At 45.1% G+C, this 19,026-nt stretch overlaps 1 protein-coding gene across 7 annotated transcripts in view; it reads right to left on the reverse strand.

Annotated features, from left to right (window-relative positions):
* RNF220 (ring finger protein 220) overlaps positions 1–19,026 on the reverse strand; it is a 214,246-nt gene that overhangs the window by 33,790 nt on the left and 161,430 nt on the right. For 5 of the 7 annotated variants that reach the window (XM_017824752.1, XM_017824753.1, XM_017824754.1 and 2 more), the window contains 2 exons: positions 15,602–15,723; positions 14,444–14,576 (listed from right to left, as the gene is read on the reverse strand). In XM_017824752.1, coding sequence (XP_017680241.1) covers positions 14,444–14,576; positions 15,602–15,723 — 255 coding nt within the window. The remainder of the gene's footprint in view (positions 1–14,443; positions 14,577–15,601; positions 15,724–19,026) is intronic. The other 2 variants (XM_017824756.1, XM_017824757.1) reach the window with 1 other exon arrangement.

A 19,026-nucleotide genomic window follows, 5' to 3' on the forward strand; every position in this document is an offset into this window, starting at 1 on the left:
TATTATACACATGTCTGAAGAATGAGGACATTCCAAAGCATTAGGGCAGCCTTTTTAGTGCTACAGATGTCTGAGCCTGCTCATCCCACTGGACTCTCACCAGCACACTTACACAAGCCCAGAAGAGTGAACTATATTTCTAACAGTCTGCATCTGTGCAGAGAGCAGGGCAAAGCAAAGGTCTCATTTCCAAGGACACCATGCAGACACAGTTCTTTACTGTGGCTCTCTAGGAATGGATGCTCTCGCTGATTCATTAAGCCCCCAATAAAATTTGTTTATATGGATTTGATATTTCTCTTCCCTGAATATCAAGAAGGTCCTTAACGAGTGATAGCTGCAGCATGACAGCGATTTTAAGACTAACCTTTCCCTAGAAGCATAAACTACCTTTTACTTCCAAGTAATTGCCAGACTTAATTTTTAGCAGAGGTAACACAAGCAGCACCAACAATGCAGGAGCCATCCTTGTAGGTCAGCCCCGTGGTGTCACTGGGGCAGCCCCCTTCCAGCAGACCCCTGGTAGAGTGTTTCATACTGGCTTTATGCTGCCAGCCAACACGTGTCACGAGCTGCCTCCTCTTGCTGCAATGGCTCATCTAGTAAATCTTGACTCATTCAGTTCATCACAATGTTTGGGAGAAGATTTAGAGGAGCAAGAGAGACCTGTCAAAGAAGCTGGATAGTCTTTCAAAGCTGCTTTAAAAGTCAAGAGTGGGCGATGGGGCAGTAATTTATAGGCATGGCATTTAACCTGCAGTAACACCATCCCCTGCACCTGGCATTACTTTAGCCCATCACTTCTCAAAGGCCATAAACTTTGGACACACAGGTCTTCATTTTTCTTGTAGCTGTGGGAAACACAAATCATGTAAAGCTGGAGCTGTGACTTGGCCAGTCCCAGGAGGTGATCTGAACGTTAGCCAGACAATGAATACTTGGAGCAAGTGCCCTGGTTGGTGGGGGAAGGTGTCCAAAAGAGTGAAATGTAAGTGGGACCACTCCCTGTGTCCCTCTCTCTGCAAGGATGCCAAGCACACAGCAAACGTGCACCTTTCCATCAATTTTGTTTCCAAGTGACTCAAGCCAACTAGTGGTTTATGGCTAGAGCTTAAGACAAGAAGATCTGCTTACTGTGATACAGGTTACAAATATTAAGGCACCTTGACTTCAGAATCCTGGTGTCCTTGCTCTCAAAACCTTTGTACTTAAGAAAATCCCTTTTAAGTCTGAAAGGAAAATACTCCAGAGCTTTTGCTGAATCCATGTCTATAATAGGAACCACTGCAATGCCAACAGAGTGCTATGCTCCCTACATAGGGAGAGGTACAAGGGGGAGGGTTTGGATAGTATGTGTTGCAATGGCAGATACACACTGGGATGATCTGATATAGCCTTTTAGTCAGAGAGGAGGGCACAGCAGAAGTGGAGAAGTTCACAGGTTGAGGGGCACGAGAAGGGTAAATTTTCTTTTCTGATCAAACAAGGACTCCCAGACTGATGACTAAAGGAAGGCACAGTGAGATGATCCAACTCTCAGTTTTTCAATAAATTTGGATTTTATATTTTTTTTGACAGGACCGAGTGCAGTCCACTGCAATATGGAAAAAACCTCCCCGATTCAGAAACTGTATGCTAACCAAAGTAACCTCTGTGAATCCAGAAAATACTCTGAATATAAGCTGTGCTATCAGCTTTAGGACATCAGAAGCTGCTTTGGAAAAAAAGAAAAACAAACCCCACAAAATACATTTCTGATGCGAATCAAGATTCATAAAACCCAGTACTGCCCCTGCACACAAGAGAACACCAGAGGACAGGATGCAAAGCTTGGCCCAGCATCACCTGTGGAATGAACGGCCTGACATCAGCATCCTAATGCCCTTTTTTCTGCAGCAGGGATGGATTTTGAGGCCAGTTCCAGTGGGATGGCGTTTGGTGCCACAATTTCAACCTGACCCTCCTTGTCTAACTTCCTGGGGTTGCTTCCATGCACAAAGCCAGTGAAAACACCCACGCAGCTGTTCAAATATTTGACGTCTGAACTGCTTGACATTATTCATTCATCTCAGGCTCATTCAAACCAGATTTCTGGACAAGTGCTGTTATAAATGGATTAAGAGGACCACTAAATGCAAGGAAGGCCCAAAATGATCACACCTGCTTCTCACTAACTCAGCCCAAATGTAAAGAGGGCTCACAACTTCCAGCTCCTGCTGGTGGTGTACACTACCATCCAGGAGCAAGGAAAACATGAAACGGAGCGCAGAGGGCAGAGCGGAATAAAATGGCCTTTGCAACAGCATTGTTTTGGACCTATTAGAGGAGAACAGGAGCTTCCAGAAGACCCCCTACCACTACACTTGGGTGATTTGCAATTCAATAGCATGCGCTGGGAACAGAGAAGGGTTCCTCCAGCAAGGCTCGGCTTCTGAAGGTCACGCAGTAATTCACAGCCATCAGCATCAGCAACACTGCCTAGAGCAGACCTCTAAAGCCAGCAGAGGTCAACACTCGGGAACAGAACTTTATCCCCACGTGTTAATGAAGTAAAATCTGGCAACTGAATGTTAAGTTGCGAGTTTGACCCAGGAATTCATAAGAGACATGATCTGTTATTCACAGAAGCAGCTGTGACTCTCTGGAGTCACCCAAGGCCTGAGGAACGTAATTCCACATCTGAATTTGAAAATGCTGCTTTCAGATGCAAAAAGAACAAACCCAATGCAGCCTCTCCTATAATGTTGCTGTTCCTTGTTGAAGAACTTTTTGCTCTTGCTGTGCATTTGGTAGGAGGCAACCACTTGTCATAGGCTGCCAGCCCTGATACAATTAGCCTTCTGATGCTAAAGCAGCACGATTCTCTGACAGTCTTAATCCCAGCTGCCTCCTTAAGGTCCAGACAAACAGGAGTGAGCAGGCAGGTCAGACGCTGGGGCCATTAAGCAGAGAAAAAACAAAGTTACAGCTCTGTCTCCAATCCCCATTGCTCTTGTAGCCAGGTGCTCTGACAAGCAATTCCAGCACTGGTATTGAGTGGCACCTCTATAAACCCTGTGACAGTTTGGGAGACAAACTCACCCATCAATCAGAATGTAACCTATCAACATCACTTACCTAGCACTGTGTACACAGCTTTCTTTGCTTGGGCTGGCCTCAGAGCAGTCTGCCTGAGCACCAATTCAAGGCACTTTCTGAAAAATTTAGGTACTCTACACAAGCAATGGTGTTTTTGAAATACTGACTCAGAGGTCTGAAAAGCAGAAAAAATTTGCCTGCCTCTTCACCACTGCCAGCTGCAAGCACTGGCAGGCTACAGGAATCAGCTGAGCTTGAAAGAGAAAACACTTCACACCCTTTCCATGCACCTGTTAATAACGGCTGGAGATAAATCTCACCAGAAATCCTTTCCTTCTCCTTTATGTAAGTTGTCATAGCACTTTTCTTTCTCCTAAATCATCTCCTATGCCTAAGCATCCTCTCTGACCTCTGCACTGCTTCTCAAATCTCACCTCCTGTGTGCAATTCCCCCAATGACCGGTCACCTCAAAGATCTCTCAAGTGAATGGTGGCCCAGGCTAAGATCGAGACTCATTAACATGACATATAAGCAGATTCACAGAACAGATAAAAGGACTTCACATTCAAGTCCCTCCTTTTCTCCATCATATTCAGTGGCAGATGGTCAAAGTGACAACATATGCTGCTTCAGGTGCTGGCAGCACTGCTGGCTCCTGCACAGGCACAAGCTTACAGGGAGACTGGCAGTCTTAGGGGTAGAATGGTAAGACAACCAGACCACTGCAGACCCAAAATGAGCCTAATTTCATGAGGACAGGTAGGAAAGCACAGATTTACTGTGCCTCACCTCTGCTCCTCAACTCCTGTCTGGGCACATAAGTCAGTTTTGGGGGCCAACTGTTCTGCATACATTTAATTATACATTTATATGTAATTGTCACTCCAAACAAAGCCAAGGAAGAAAACTAAGATGTCACTATTATTATTTGCACCACCATTATGAATGCAGCTACCAGATGGTACTCATGCAGAGGATCAAACTCACCTAGATAACTAACATTTCTCTGGTTTGGCCCCCAAGGAATATGGGAGGGGGTGTCAAATCTATACTGGAAATATTCTAGAAATCCAGAATTTTGTGTAAATTCTGTAAATGGGTCTAAATTCAAATCCATCTCAGAGGCATACAGCTCTACTGGGGCCTGTTTTGACCAGGAAGAGGCATTCATTCCGTTTGCAGGTAATTTACACGCGTTCAGGAAAGAAGAAAAAAATCCTCCCATAAATCTCCAGAACTGCAGCCTTTGCTAATTACACTCCTTGCAGTGACCCCCTTCTGTACAACCTCCCTTTCCAGCACGTTCACTCTATTTTCTTACCGAAATGTCACTCGTTGGCTTCTTGGAGAGTAAAAACAATGAAGGCAATAAAAGCAGTTTATGCAGACTCACGGCCAGGCCTCACATACTTCCTGAGAATGGCTCTAAACTGGGTTTATTTCATCATCTGCTGAAGTATCCCAAACTACTGCTAAGAGGACAAGGTGGCCTGGATGCTGTTTTATTGTAACAGGCATTTGGGAAGAAAGAGAAAGCCATCAAAAATTCTTAAAAACAAGAGGAAGGCAGAGATGAGGCCATGTTGAACAGAGGCCTTTCTACAGATGTGTAATACCTCCCCAGCCTTATTTTTGGACCGTGAAATTGTTCCCCCACGTTTTCCTAGCACAAACAGGGACAGACTAGTTCTGGTGACATTCCCAGCCTGCCGCTGACAAAAATTACATTCAGAGGCCAAGAAAAGCTGCTTACAAGACAAGGGTTTTATCTCTCTAGAGCCAGATCCATTTAAAGCAAACCAGTGATTTACCTGGAAAACTGACACCCAAATGTGTCGTTACAGCACACACCTGAAACAGCAGCTGCGTCCATCTGATGCCATCTATTAGCTCTCACAGAGGCACAAATGGGCTGCTAGAGACCTGACTGCTTACTGGTGTGGATGCTTACAATGATCTTTGCTAACAGATCACAGAAACAGCTGCCTTTAAAGAAAGGGGCCATATAATTTTACGACCACTAAAATAATTTTGCAGCAGCCTGCTGAACAAAGGGCAGGCAAGCCCTGCTGTACAGGGTAAGAGCCAGCTGCTGCAAGGCTCAGGGAAGAGGCTTCCCCACCCCTTGCACAACTGAGGAGTATTCCAGTGATGTCTTTTATGGCTCTTGTAACCCGTCAGGTACAGATCATGGCTGCAGACAGAAAACAGCACTCAGAGCAAAGGTCTGATCTGGTGTGGCCACTTCTGGCTGTCTCCTAGAGCCTCATGCTGGCCTGATGCACTAAGGTGAGAACAGCCCCAGGTTTATCTCACAGGCTGCTCTTCAAAACCTGGAGCTGAAGTACAAAAGCAGCAGCAACAGCCATGGTCTCTGCAGCTACAGCTCGTTTTCCACAGTCAGGGAAAGGTGGATCTGAAAGCTTTTGTTCCCCTGGGGAGAGGGTGGAAACAAACAAAAAAGGAAGAGGGAGAATTAAAGTAATCTTGAATCACTAAGCAGATTCACATCACTGGATCAATAAGCACCACTGACAGGGATCACAGGAATGTCGCAGCTTTGCCAATAATAAAACAGCACAGCAGAGCTTGGAGGATGACTTTTCTAAGGCAGCCGAGCATGAAGCAGCAGGGCTGGTGAACAGCTGAAAGTGACACCCTGGCTTACATCGGGCCGCTGCCAGTGGCGGGGCTCGATGCAGTTTGCTTTAAATAATGATGAGCACAGAGATTGTATTCATGGGGGAAAGGCAACCAAGGACTGGAGAAACCAAGGGCTAAATTTCACAGGCCAAACACATGTGCTCTTCCCCCCAAACTAATTCTTTTCTAGGTTGGAAAGAAGAAAGAAAAATCAGTGCTAATTTAATCAATTGATCAGCCTATTGATTGCAAAACTGGAGCTGCTAGTTAGCCATGTGCTGTAATGCCCTCAACTCTGAAACCACAAAACACACCATTGATTTCTTCACTTCCAGCTCCAAAACAAGAAATAAAACCAGGCTTTCAGTGGAAAAACAACTTCCTCGTCCAGGGAGAAGGTGCAAGCAAAGAAGAGAGGCCAGGAAACAGGGACAGCCGCATCTTGCGAGGTTCAAACTGAAATTAGTTACAGATGCAGTCACAGTGTCTTGTGTAAACTCTATCGATTGGGTGGCTGACAGTCTTGGGAGCCTCCATAGTAGGACAATCAATCCGGCTGCAGTGTCACCTGCCACTTTGCTGAACAGTTGACAATGCAATTATCCAGTGTGGAGGCAGGGAGTTGGCGTGTGTCAAACGCAGTTAGCCACTTTCCGGGCACTACTCGATAATGCGTTTCACCGCCGCGTGTAAGAGACGACGCGCGGAGACAGGAGCTGCTCAGAGCCACTGAGACCTGTGCTCCCTTTTTGCTTCAGAAACATCTCACTGCCCCTGACTTAACAACTGTATTCTAAAATGCTATTAAAATCGCGTCAATCAACTATTGTGTGCTTAAGGCTGAAGTTTGACCTGAGCGTCCAAGAAGCAGGCTGCAGTTCTAGCAAAACTGCAGGCACTTGGGAAAAGGAATTAAAAAATTATCAGATTACTGTCTAAAAGCCTGGGATTTTCAAAACCACAGCAGACAGACCACTAGAAAACTGGATTGCAGAGCAACTGCTGTCCGAGATCTAGTAAAACCGAAGTTTAAAGAGATGCCGTCAACTTGAAACCCAGTTTATTTCAAAAAATTGAGTACTTTCAGGTGCTCTAGCTGCTCCCTTACTCCCTCTGCCAATTTTCACAGTGTTACAGCTACATTTAGTTTTTTCTTTTTAACCTTCTTCGTCTAGGAAGTGGGTGACAGACATCCCTGCTCATCCCCCAAATACGATACGTAATACTGTGAAATGGAGAGAATTTCCCTTCTTCCCACAGAAGATCTTTCCCTGGTTAGAGTGGCTGTTGGTGTTACATAAATCAACCAGCAAGGTTTAGTTGATTGTGCTCCTTTCAGCTAATGCATTCTGGCAGTTTGAGCATAAAAATTAGATTCTTACATTTTTGCAAGCATTTAAGTTAACAAAAATATAAATCAACGAGAAATTTTAACAGCTGTACGCACCTATTTCTTTTTTTCCAGTTAAAATGATTTGTACTTTGCCAAGTCCCACTAATTACTTTGTGTTCCACAGTGAAGAAAACGCTGTTCCTTGAAGCATTATATGAACTTTAAACACATGACACTGAGCACCAATTACATGGTGGGTCATGCTGGCTTGTGTATGTAAGGTAGGATTTTTTTTAATTTTTAAATCACATACTATTCTAATCTGTTTTCCCTGCTCACTAGAGTCAACTTCTAGTATTAATATACAGGACAATACCCAAGAGACATTTATTAGCCACAGAATCCTTCAAATTCTATATGCGGACACAAACCGTGGATAAAGAATCGGGTACAGCCCGCCCAATTATTGTATCTAACACTAAGCAAACTGTTAGCATTTTTATGTCAAGTTATTACCTAATGGACAAGTACTTCCTCTCAAAGGAGAGAGGTATAAACATTAAGGAGCAGTTGGGCTACTCTGTCACACCAGTCAAAAGTACTGTCCTTCAGCAAAAGAGGGATTACCATCATTTTACACAAGGGCCAAGGTAAGGCATACTAGTGCTCTGGGACTCAGCAGCCCTCTGAAGGGAGTATAAGGCATAGAATAAGCACTTGAGAAACACGAAATTTATACATCTTGCCCTCTTAGAAGTTTACAGCAGGTAGAAGTGACCAGCGGAAAGTAAAAACCTAAATATAGGAAGGCTAAAATACCAGGCTGGAGATGCTGGGAAGGATGCTCAGATGTATAGATGCGTTCACCTCAGAGAGGGATGCTGACACTGGAAATGTGGCAGAGAAAGGCACTGAACTGAGCTCTTGCTAAGTGGGAGGAGATTAAGAATTTCCTTACAGCAAAGATTCCCTATACTCTTACCACAGACTGCTCTGGCATCCAAGTTGAAGTTTGCTTTATCCTGCCAGGGTAAAATGAATGAATTCTGGCTCAAGTACACAGAAATAGGGAAGATGATTCTAGTTACTAGACTACTCTTCCAAAAGGCCTAAATATGCCAGTGACATCTTCCATTTCCCACAGAGTCTCTTAGGAGAAGTCACACTTTTACTGTACAGCTCAAATGCTTTTGCTGCATTTGAGTAGATCAGTTTATACCCTCTTACTGGTATAACCTTAAATGCAGCCTAAACCTCCTGGCATGGAAAAAAGGAAAGTCTCCTTGCCTCCTGAAGCTTTCCTGCATGTCTCATTATATTTTATCTGAAAAAGAGGGCACAGCTGGCTACTAGCTGAGATTCTAGAACAAGACTTTTCACGTCCGTTGCCAGCTTTGCTGCTATCATTACAACATTAGAGAAAACGCTTCTCCATGGTTCAGTTTCCACACACACGTCAAACACCGATTTTAGGAGTTTTGTGTTAGAGTTCTGTGTTCATGAAATTGCACAGAGAAGCGCAACTGAGTTTTCCTGCTCTGTATAGAGCTTTCTGCCAGCCAGTTACCTGACACAAGAAGTCACGGTGTTCACAAACACCTGCTGCTGAACTGAAAAGTATCTACTTAGAATCTGATGCCAGGACTTCACACTTGAGAGCATGCTTCTAATGCTGCATGGATTTAGAAGGAGAAAAACTGGAGGAGCATACAGCCATTGCCCCTAAGCTCTTTCTTGGACAACTAACCCACAGTGGATGAAGGCTGGCCTACACCACTTGCTGATGAAGCACATCTTGATTCTCTGGCTATAGAAAGCCAACAGTGGGACTGCAACCATTTGCTGGAAACTTTTAGACATTTTAATACAGTCCCACTTTCCAGGCAGCTGCCTTAATTGTACATGACATGAGATCCAGGTGCAAATGGGCACCCAAGGATAACTGTAGTTCGTTACAGCTTATAAGGCTTTACCAAGTCTCTCTATGCTAAGTCGTGCTGTTCTTTTCCCTTGGTAAGACATTACCAAAAAGATACAAGCCCCTTGCTAGCTTGGGAGGAGGGCAGCACGGAGAAATAAAGAGAAATATCAGAGAAATAAAGAGAAACTTCAGAGTTAAGTAATCCCTGTGTGTTTCTCCTTCTTCAAGAATATCACAATCTATCAGACAGATCCTTGTCATGTTGATCTTTCTCAGACAGTATCCTTCCCTGAAAATGCCCTGCTTGCCATTTTAACATTTTCAAAGTCTTTCTCTCTTCTGTGTTATTTTTGATGCAACTGATCTGCTGAAGGAAAAGAAACCCAGAAGAGCAGCGGTGACTAGCTTGCTACTGCACCCAGAAGGCGGCTTTTTGGTGGGGAGCTGGAGGGGAGAAGAGGAGGATGGGGCAGGTGGAGAGAACTTAGCTAGAATTCTTCAATTCTTTCATATCTAAAGAGGACAGCAATCTCTGTTCTATCAGACCGCGCGGTTCGTGCTTTAAATGGTACTTGCTGCCAGCTTGCTTTCCCTGTCTCTCTCCCTTTGAAGCAGACTGGACAGCTTCCTCAAGCTGGCGTTATCACTCCCTCTAACCACTCTTGGCAGGCAATCTAATTCCCCCTGAAAAGGTCACCGCCATTTTAACTGCCTTTCAATCACATTAAGCACGCTGCCGCTCGTGCTCAGAGCACTGCGCCCGCAGCTCTCCTGACTGAGGTGCGATCGATAAACTGACATCCCACCCCCCACCTCAGCTCCCCAACCGCCCCTCGCCTCCTTCCCCTCTCCTGGACAAGCTGCCTTCCCGGAACGGACGGCGAGAGACCAAGTGACAAAATCCTCTCCTCAAATCCGAGGCAGCAGAAGGGAGCTGCTAACCTGGCATTTACTAATCTTTGTCCCATCTGTTAAGAAACAGAAGGGTGCAGGCATCCCCCCCCCACCTTTCCTAGACCGACTTCACAGGACAGTTTGCTTAGGCACCAGTCCAGACACCTTTGAAGCTGTGTTACAAAGAACAAGCCTCCCTCAAGCTTCCCTCAATGCAATCATTACCGTTATCTCTCCCCCCGTGCTGCTTTTTTTTTTGCAGTTACGAGTTATGTGTTCCACCCATCGATCCCTGTGTAAGACACTGTTTTAAGTCCTCTTGCCTTTTGACTGTGCTAAGCCGTTTAAGAGATGACAGCAGCTTCTATCAGTGTGAAGCTGATGTGATTCTTTTCAGATAAAGCACTTTTTTTCCACTTCCCCCCCTCCCTTCCCTTCTTTCAAGTAAGAGACATACACACAAAAAGAGACACTGAATCTTTCAAAGAAAAAAAAACCCTTTTGAACTTCCCTCAGGAATTCTTTAAAGGGATAACCTTACAGTGTAAACACTGAGGGCAACGTGCATCCATTCTGGAGAGGAACAGAAGAATTGCTACAAATATGTTGAGCATCAGAAAAAAAAAATCCATCAGAGAGGAAGCCACTTGATGCTTTCACTTGCGAAGCCTTGCTGGCATCCTAAACAGAGAAACTCATTAGAGATGGCATGATATAATCCCCTGCAACAATGACTTTTGGAGAGGGATGATTCAGAGATGTTGGGAGAGAGAGTTACTGAATGTTCAGGTACTTCAAGAGAAATTTTAGTCTTGTGACGTTGTACTGAGACAGGGAGATATTTGATTACTGTATCTGTTTAGTTTTTCACTTCGAAGTACAAGCTTAATTTAAACAGAGCTTGGTACTTCATGCTGGTATTCTTCTGCACCCACCCCAAACAGAAACAAGAACTCTCCTACAAACCCCCTACTTCAAGCAGGACTTCTGCTGAAACAAAGTGGTTCCAAACCCTATAAAGCTGCCAATCTTCATTTACACCCTGCATTCTTCCAGTTTTGGTAAGCAAATTAAGTGATAGCAAACGATGCTTTAAGAAGCCAGGAGGAATGCTAGAAGTACCAAATATTTCCTGACAGAAAGCCTTCACTAAACTCAACAATTTCAGAGACAACATACTGATCCCTGCATCTCTCAATTATGTCATATTCCTCCTTGCTGCCACTGCCTGTTCTTTCCACCTGCTGCCCCAGGTATGCCAAGCTGTGCCAGCCAAGGTGTGCCTTGGCTCTGCTGCACTAGACCTCACTGGGGGTTTGCAGTTGTAACACCAACACAGAAGCCAGAATTCTTTGTCTTCTAAGACAGCCCCTCAGGTTAGAGGAACAAGTTTTCCCTGCAAGTGCTTTGGAAGCAGGAAAGTGTCACCCTAGGAACCATATAAGTGAGAGTTTTAGCCTGTGATTGCTCTTAAGTATGAGACCATCTTCCAGAAAATCTGAACAGGGCTGTTCATTTCCCTGACCTTTCTGTTTTTAAGAAGAAAAACCCCAAGATCTCTCAACCTTACTCCACCTGGGAATCTGTCATGCCCTTTCATAAAATTGGCAGAGAGTATTCCTCATGCTGAGAGTGACTTTGTCCATTAACCAAAAATGATAAAAAGAAGAAGCCAGGACCTGTGTTAAGTCCTGCACCCCCTTTGCCCAGCTGTGACATGTCCTTAGAGCAACACACCATTAAAACCGAAATTAATGAGACACATGGCCATCTATTTTCCCCTCTGGTTTTATGTATTTCCCCATGTCATCTCTTTAGACACTGGTGACATCCCTGTAGCCTGGCAAGGGCTGTCTGGCATTATAAAAGACCTTTGATTTCCACATCACTGCAACTTCTCAGCAAAGGGAACAGAGCCAAATGCAAAGCCTCGGGTGACGGGGGTTAACGAGGGCCTTGCCAACTCCAGACAAAGCAGTTTTAAGCATTAGAAAGCATCTACAAAACGTTGTGCTGGGCTTCAGGGCTGTAAATTAAGAATTCTGTCCCTAAAATAAGGCAAGAGCCAACACTGGCAGAGAAAGAAGAAAGGCAGTCACCTTAAGATTACCTGAGAGTGCAGAAAGCAGGCCTGAGTGATGGAGACCTCTGAATGCCAGCAGTCAGAGACAATATGAGAGCCACAAAAGACAGCATGAAAAAGCGTGATTTGATTAAAAATAAATACAATCAGCCACCTATGGGAGATCACTCCAGCTCTGCTTTGGCCTTCCAAATTTTACAGCAACTTTTTGTGCAGAGTAGGTAGGTATCCTGCATACACTGCCTGGTTATCCCAAAATATTAGGTAGAAAGTTGGTGGCAAAAAGGTTCCCCTGTTTAGGGAAGAGGACACTTCTCTAGAGAAGCATGGCAGCTGCTGAATTCAGCTGCCAGCAGAGGTGTGCTCCAGAGGAGGAAGGCCAGGTGCTAAGGACCTGCCAGCAGCTCAGGTGGAGTCACTTCCTCAGCAGTGGCTCTGCCACAAAAAGCTGCACAGGGAGGATGTTCCTCACTGCAAATGCTACAGGGATGTTCCCGTGCTTGTGAGCTGATCTACAGACACCTTTTATCCAGCACCACAAAGGGAAGCAGTCAAACCCAAAAGCCTTCCCACCAGGGTAATTATGGAGGGTTTTAGAACTGCCTGTAGTTGTGCTCTACTTTTCTCCTGGTCTTTCAGTCTTTTCCTGGGTCTGTTCATGTAACTCCTGAAGGTGTCATGAAGGTCTCAAAAAGGAAAGAAGAGACAGATCCCATACTTCTTGATGAAAGCAAGGCAATTTCTAAATATGAACTACAGAACTATCTGTCCATGTATGTGTACCCATCTGGCAGAGGTTACAGCACTGGCTGATGCTGGAACCTCTCTAACTTCTGGTGGAGGAAAGCAGGTGATCTACAGAACACAAAGTTACGTACTTGAAAATTCCTTAAAATAATGAAGAAAATGCAGCAAAGAGCAAGTACTTTACATTTACACAGCCTAACCACATCAATTACACACATTTTGTCCATCTGAAGCCTCATATGAAAGAGGGTCTCCATATGACTGAATATGGAAGGTTCAGGTCACATTTCAGTGAGTTAACTCAAAAACAAGTGGGAAAATTAAGGTGAAGACAGCACGATGTCCACACCAAAGGAAGGGGAAGATCATGCTCTCCTCAAATTCAGGTGGTATGGTGGGGGTGACGGAAGAAACTACTCATGCACAAAAAATGGATGAAATGAACTAAGTCTAATCTGGACTAGCAGTGACAACAATAAAGGCACACAGACATCCCAAGCTTTCCTGCGATGGATTGTAGTGTTTATACTACATAAACAAGAGTCCAAGACCTTGCATGATCTCATCAGGCCTCTACCTGGAATCATGTACAGACACAACTCCCCATGGAGTCACAGAAGTTAGCTTACAGACACAGGATGCAACAGTGTGAGCTTCCCTGGGTGTCCTTTAGAACCCAAAGAAGCTGCTCCTTCAAGTCTGTGCTCCTAATCATCTGCTCTGCTACAACCCAGATACAATTTAATTTCAGAGGAAGGCAAGAGCAGATCAGGAGTGTCTGGTTGTATCTGAGCACATGGCTGGCTTTTAAGTCCAACTCCCTTATGCAGCAGCTTTTCCCCTTGAGATATTTTAAATTAAAATCCAAGCTGATATAGGAAGAGATCACATCCCATCCTCTTTATTGAACGAAGGGAGCCAGCATTCCCCCTCTCATTAGGCATGCACTACATGGATTGCTTGTGAGAGACTCTTCTGAGTGCCTGAGGTTCATGCCAACGAACAGTTTAGTAAATCCTCCTCTTTGAGGCCAAAGGGCTTAGTGTAAGAAAGGGGCCAGGTTTCTAGATAAAATTACATTCACCAATAAAGCTCACGAGAGGTCAAATTTTGCCATAACTCACTCCCCCTTCGGTAACTGATTTCCCCGTCACCGGGGAAGGAGTAAAAGAAGAAGGAAAAATAAAATGTGTTTGTCTGAGTGCCCTAAGGGCTTGTAGTGCTGGAGGTGCAGAGCGGGTTCCTGGATTCTCATTTATCAACCTTAAAAGGGATGGAGTGATAAATGCACAACTGGCCCTTTAATATTTTATGCAGGTGCTACAGCGACTTAGCTGTCACCTCCAATACATCACCAGAGGCTGATACACCAGCTTTCGTCACTCCAGGCTGGGAATTTTTACAATTTCATTTCTATTTCCCTCTCTTCACATATTTCCATGTATTTCTTACTATGTGTAAGATACAAAAAGCTATTTTCCCCAAATGATCTAGCCATTCCTACTCATTCCCTCCTCAGACACATTTCTTGAGGAAGAAATAAACGCCACGCTTTTGTTCAGGATTTGCACAAATTCTGACTCTCGTCATTCAAGAGAGACAGAAAACACTTTACATTCTGGCAAAGGCTGATGGTTCCGCCCTTTCTGAGAGGCAAACCCCCACATCCCTCCCTTTAAAGACAGGTCATGATGAACTTCCACAGCAGAAAGATTTACAAGCGCCCCCAAAACAGCGGCGCACCTCGGAATCCTCCCTCCAGGAGGGTAGTGGCCCGTATCCTCTTCTGCCCGCACCACTCGTACTCTTCAAAGCGGTTCCCGTTCTCGTTCTCGATGTCCACAGAGTCATCCTCAGTCATGCACGAACCTTCTCTCTGCACAGGGTAAAGCAGGGGCAGAGTGTTGAGATGTACGAAATAGCTCTTCGGGGTTAAACAACTCATGGTGGGACGGAGAAGGAAAGCTGGGCCGTTCCCGGGACAGCTAAGTATGGAGCGGACAGCAGCATCTACTCCCGCCCCCGTTCCCAGTGACCTAAATCTAGAAGTAAATAGGTGCTGGAAGAAGTTGACAAGCTTAAGATCAAAACAAGTTGCAAGGTTCATAGTTTTTACACATGGAAATTTAAGCTCTGGTTCCTATAACAATGCTGGTGTTCATTTCAAAACGTACTCCCCTGTCTTGGATGTACAATTCCTCTCATGTAAACCATAGATTCCTTTGACCCCCAGCAGGAATGTTCTCCTATAGCATATTTTTGGGACATACTGATCAAAGATACCTCTACAATATGCACCTCTCAGGGCAGCAAGAATGAATTTGTTATCATCTCTACTGAGGGTTTTTCCTGAGAAACACAAACAGAAAGCCCTATGACACAACTGCCTCCCTCCCGTAGGGCTTGTTTGTCCTTCTTCCTTGCTGTCTTTAGGATAAACAGCAAGAGAATGGTTTAGTTTAAATGCTCTTCTTGGAGTAAGATGGTCATGCAACATTTACAAATTCCAGTCTGTTACAAAAGAACGCAACAAAAACTAATTCTAATGTTTTCAAAGGCACAGATCAGAAAGAACTCTTCTTGCTGTGCTACACAGGAAGCTTGAGGTCCTACAAAAGGCTACATAAACTTCAATAACACCACCTTTACAATCTATAACTTAGACTTCTGTAATAGCAGAAGGGTGCATAAAGTAAAAAAAGTTATTAATGCCACACAGCAGAAAAATCCAGAAGAATCCATCTTCCAAGACAAAGAGAAGTGACTACAAATCTTAGAAAGACAGTTAGCACTGCCTGCAAGCTCAGCAATGTTAGTTTTTGCCCCACATTAGGTCAACTGCAGACAAAGCCGGGAGTAGGGAAAAGGGAATGGCAGCTGGTGATCCTGCTGCGCCTCTACCTTTGCAAGGCATTGTTCCACATGCCTACTCATCTCCTCCTCGGATCCTGACAGAGGTCGGCTGCAGAGGGGACATACCTGCCCTTCGTCTTGCTTCCTCCGTTTCATTTTTCCAATCCGAGCTGCATGGAGAAACCAGGGAAAGAAAACAAACAAAAAAGGAAGACATGTCAAGTTTGTAGATCCGCTCTTCATTTGCTCAGCTCCAAATAATAAACCTTTGGCAGAAATGGTAAGATTTCGCACCAGAAAATCCTGTTGCAACTCCCTGTTCTGACCTCTATAAACAGTGCAGAGACTGTTACTTGGCATTTTTCAGATTAAATCTGCAACATGTGGATGAGTACTCCCTGATTTCAAAGAGGCAGCTAGGAGAGGGAACATCTGCTGCACATCCCCAGGTAAGTTATTAAAATGGTTAAATACTTTCTCTTGGAAGGCTGAAATTGTTTTCAAAGTTGAGTGATCAAGCCAGTGAATTCTGGTTTGGATTCTGCCTTCTAAGTCTGAGGCCCTTCCACTAACACGTCTATTCCCTACAGGATAACATAGCACCTGAAAGCCTCGGACAAGGTATGGAACAGTCACCTCCAGGACCACAGAGCCTCCTGTACACCCCGAAAAATTCCTTCCCGCAACACCACAAACAAGTAAGAGCACCATCTTACAAGCATAGCTTCTGGCTCTCTGTTTTATTTCATGAAAACTGGAGGCTACACTGGGCACGCTCTGGGAAACAAACATGTTAGGAATCATGATGATTAGAAAAAGCAGCCAAGGTAGCCTGTTGCTTAATCCAATATCTGGTTAATTTGAGCCATCGTTTAATGTGATCAAAACATCTGGAACAAAATCATTTGCATTAAAAAGAACTTCTGTCTTTTATTATGATGGCTTTAGGCAGGTATTACTGAATAACTCAATCACTGGCTGCAGGAAAGTCACTGTTTAATTAATAAGGAAGGTCAAAATTCTGAATGAGAGACAAGGAAAAGCCCAAGGAAAGCCCATGTGATAATGAGAGATGACACCACCAAAAAGCTGCATTAGCCAGAAATCGTTACTGACATTGTGAGCACTGCAGCATGCTCTGAAAGCCTTCATGCCTCAACTCTGTGGGATCAACAGCTCCCTGCAGCCAACGAGTCAGAGAAAGCTGCTGGAATGCCAGGATGAGAAGGACCAGTGTACAGGAAAGTTTCTGTCAACTGTTTTCTGAAGTGCATCAGTTTAAAGCACACACATCACCAAGCGATTTATGAAGTTCCAGCTGAACACATCAACACAGACCTGAAAGGCCTCTCACAAGGCTTTCTCATTGGCTTCCCTGGACACAGGACCCTCTGGGTTAGGATATACTTTCCCACAATCCAGAACTAGGAGTATTCACCATGCCCTATACTCTCTGACGCTTCAGCAGTGAGAAAGCTTCAAATTATTCCCTGGGCATTGCTTTTTCTCCCTGAGACAGAGATGTGGGAAAACTACCTGAAAATTCAACCTCCCCTCCTCACACGATGAAAAGGATTCTGCAAATGTGACATTCCTAGAATAAGGGACAGCAGCTTGAGACCAAAACAAAAATGTTTTCAATATCTGGCACTTTGAACAAGAGAGACTCTCAAGTTAACACACACAGCTTTCACCGTTTGTCTAAATTTTATCTGCTGATGCTCCACAACCTTCTCTCGTGTTGGATACACCACACTGACAGCTCCCCAACCCTCTACTGTAGTCAGAGTTAAGCCATGTTCTTTCTCTTTTGTACTTGAGCACACAAGAGACTTCTGAAGTTCTGGTTTGGTGCATGCCTGTATCCTCCAGCATGGCTCTTTCGTGTAAGTTAAGGATGCTCTTTCCTTGCTCCTTTCTAGCTCTGTAGAACCAGCACAAAATTAGGAAGAAGGCTGGAATCAGACACGACCATTCCCCTAGCAAACTGACTGGAGAGAAACACAGGAACAAAGCCTTCTCTATCCTGACTGCAGACGTGAATTTCTCTCACCTCATCATGTTTTCAACCAGGGAAACGTAGGGAAGGAGCAGTTTAATTAATGCTGGTAGGACTCCCCATGGTCAAACAATTCAGCTAAGTCAGTCTGCCTGGTGAATTTATTAGTATTTTTAACTTTTTTTATTGCCATCTTCCAGTTCATGCACTGTAGCAGTGACACAAGGAAGAAAACTTGTTTTAGGTCTTCTACTGCTAAATTCCTGGGACCGTTTTGCCAGAACAAGCACCTGATCTGCTGTTGAAATGTTAGTGTGGAGCTGGGAACAGAACCTCACCCTGCTCCAGCTCCACACAGGACCCAGCAGCCGGCCCCTCTCCTGGCTCCTTTAGCTCCGCAGAGGAGCGTCCCTTTAAGCCGCAGCGCCACAAGTGAAAAAGCCACCGAAAAGAAAGAGGCGTTGAAAACAAATCCCCCTGCCGTTTTCATTCCGTGGTCATTAGCAGCGGCAGCGCTGCGCCCACGCAGGCCAAGGGTGCCCCTGGTGACTGCGGGCAGGGAGCGGGGCCGCCGCCGCCTGGGAAGCACATGCGAGCAGCGCTGTCCCCGCCCGACACGGCGCAGCCCGGCCATCACTTCCAATCAGCGCCGCGGCGACAGAGCGGCCCCAAAGGCAGGGGGTGATTGTGGCGCTGTCCCGGAGGGGAGCAGCTCAAAAGAACACGCGAGTGAGACCACAGGATTGTTAATTAGTGTTGATAGATGCGATCATTTCTAATTAGCTCACTAATCCCTCTCCCCCCCGTGCTCCTGTCGCAGGAGAATGGGAGAGGAAGGGAAGGAAAAAAAAAAAAAGAAAAAAAGCCATTCCCTCTCGTAATTCAGGAAGATAAAAATACAGACAGCAGAGGACTGGATGCACGAAGAGGACAGAACTCAGGGAAGGAGGCTTTGGCACAAGGCTGACCCATTCTTACCTCTGACTGAACAAAGACTCCATAGTTATTATTCCAACCTTCTGCCAGGAGGTGAGGAGTTCACTAATTTTTATTAGCATTAATAATTATTATTAGGCCATCAGAGGGCTTCCAGCACCTCTGAGGCCTCACTTTTAACAGATGTACATTACCCTACACACCGCTCCTGCTGCAAGTGCATGTTCTCCTTCAGATTACACAAACCCATCAGGCCAGGGAGTTTAAGTCACCACGGCAGATGAATGAGAAAGTAGCTTAGGGAGGTGAGCAAGAATTGGGACCCTCTGCAAGAGCCAGGATCTCACCTATGGTCTTTGCCTTACCTTAGGAGCTGTGCTGGCAAAGGGAGTTGCTCTTCCCTTCCCTAATATGGGACTATGCAATGTGAAAGGGGGCTTGCACTAGACAAGGAGCCAAACTGCACTCGACAAAGCCTCTACTCTGAGGGAACACTGGCCCCTGCCTTCCCACAGGTGTGGAGAGAAAGAGCCAGCCC

Source organism: Lepidothrix coronata, unplaced genomic scaffold (genome assembly GCF_001604755.1).
Source record: "Lepidothrix coronata isolate B3197 unplaced genomic scaffold, Lepidothrix_coronata-1.0 Scaffold112, whole genome shotgun sequence".
In the NCBI taxonomy this organism is placed as follows: domain Eukaryota; kingdom Metazoa; phylum Chordata; class Aves; order Passeriformes; family Pipridae; genus Lepidothrix; species Lepidothrix coronata.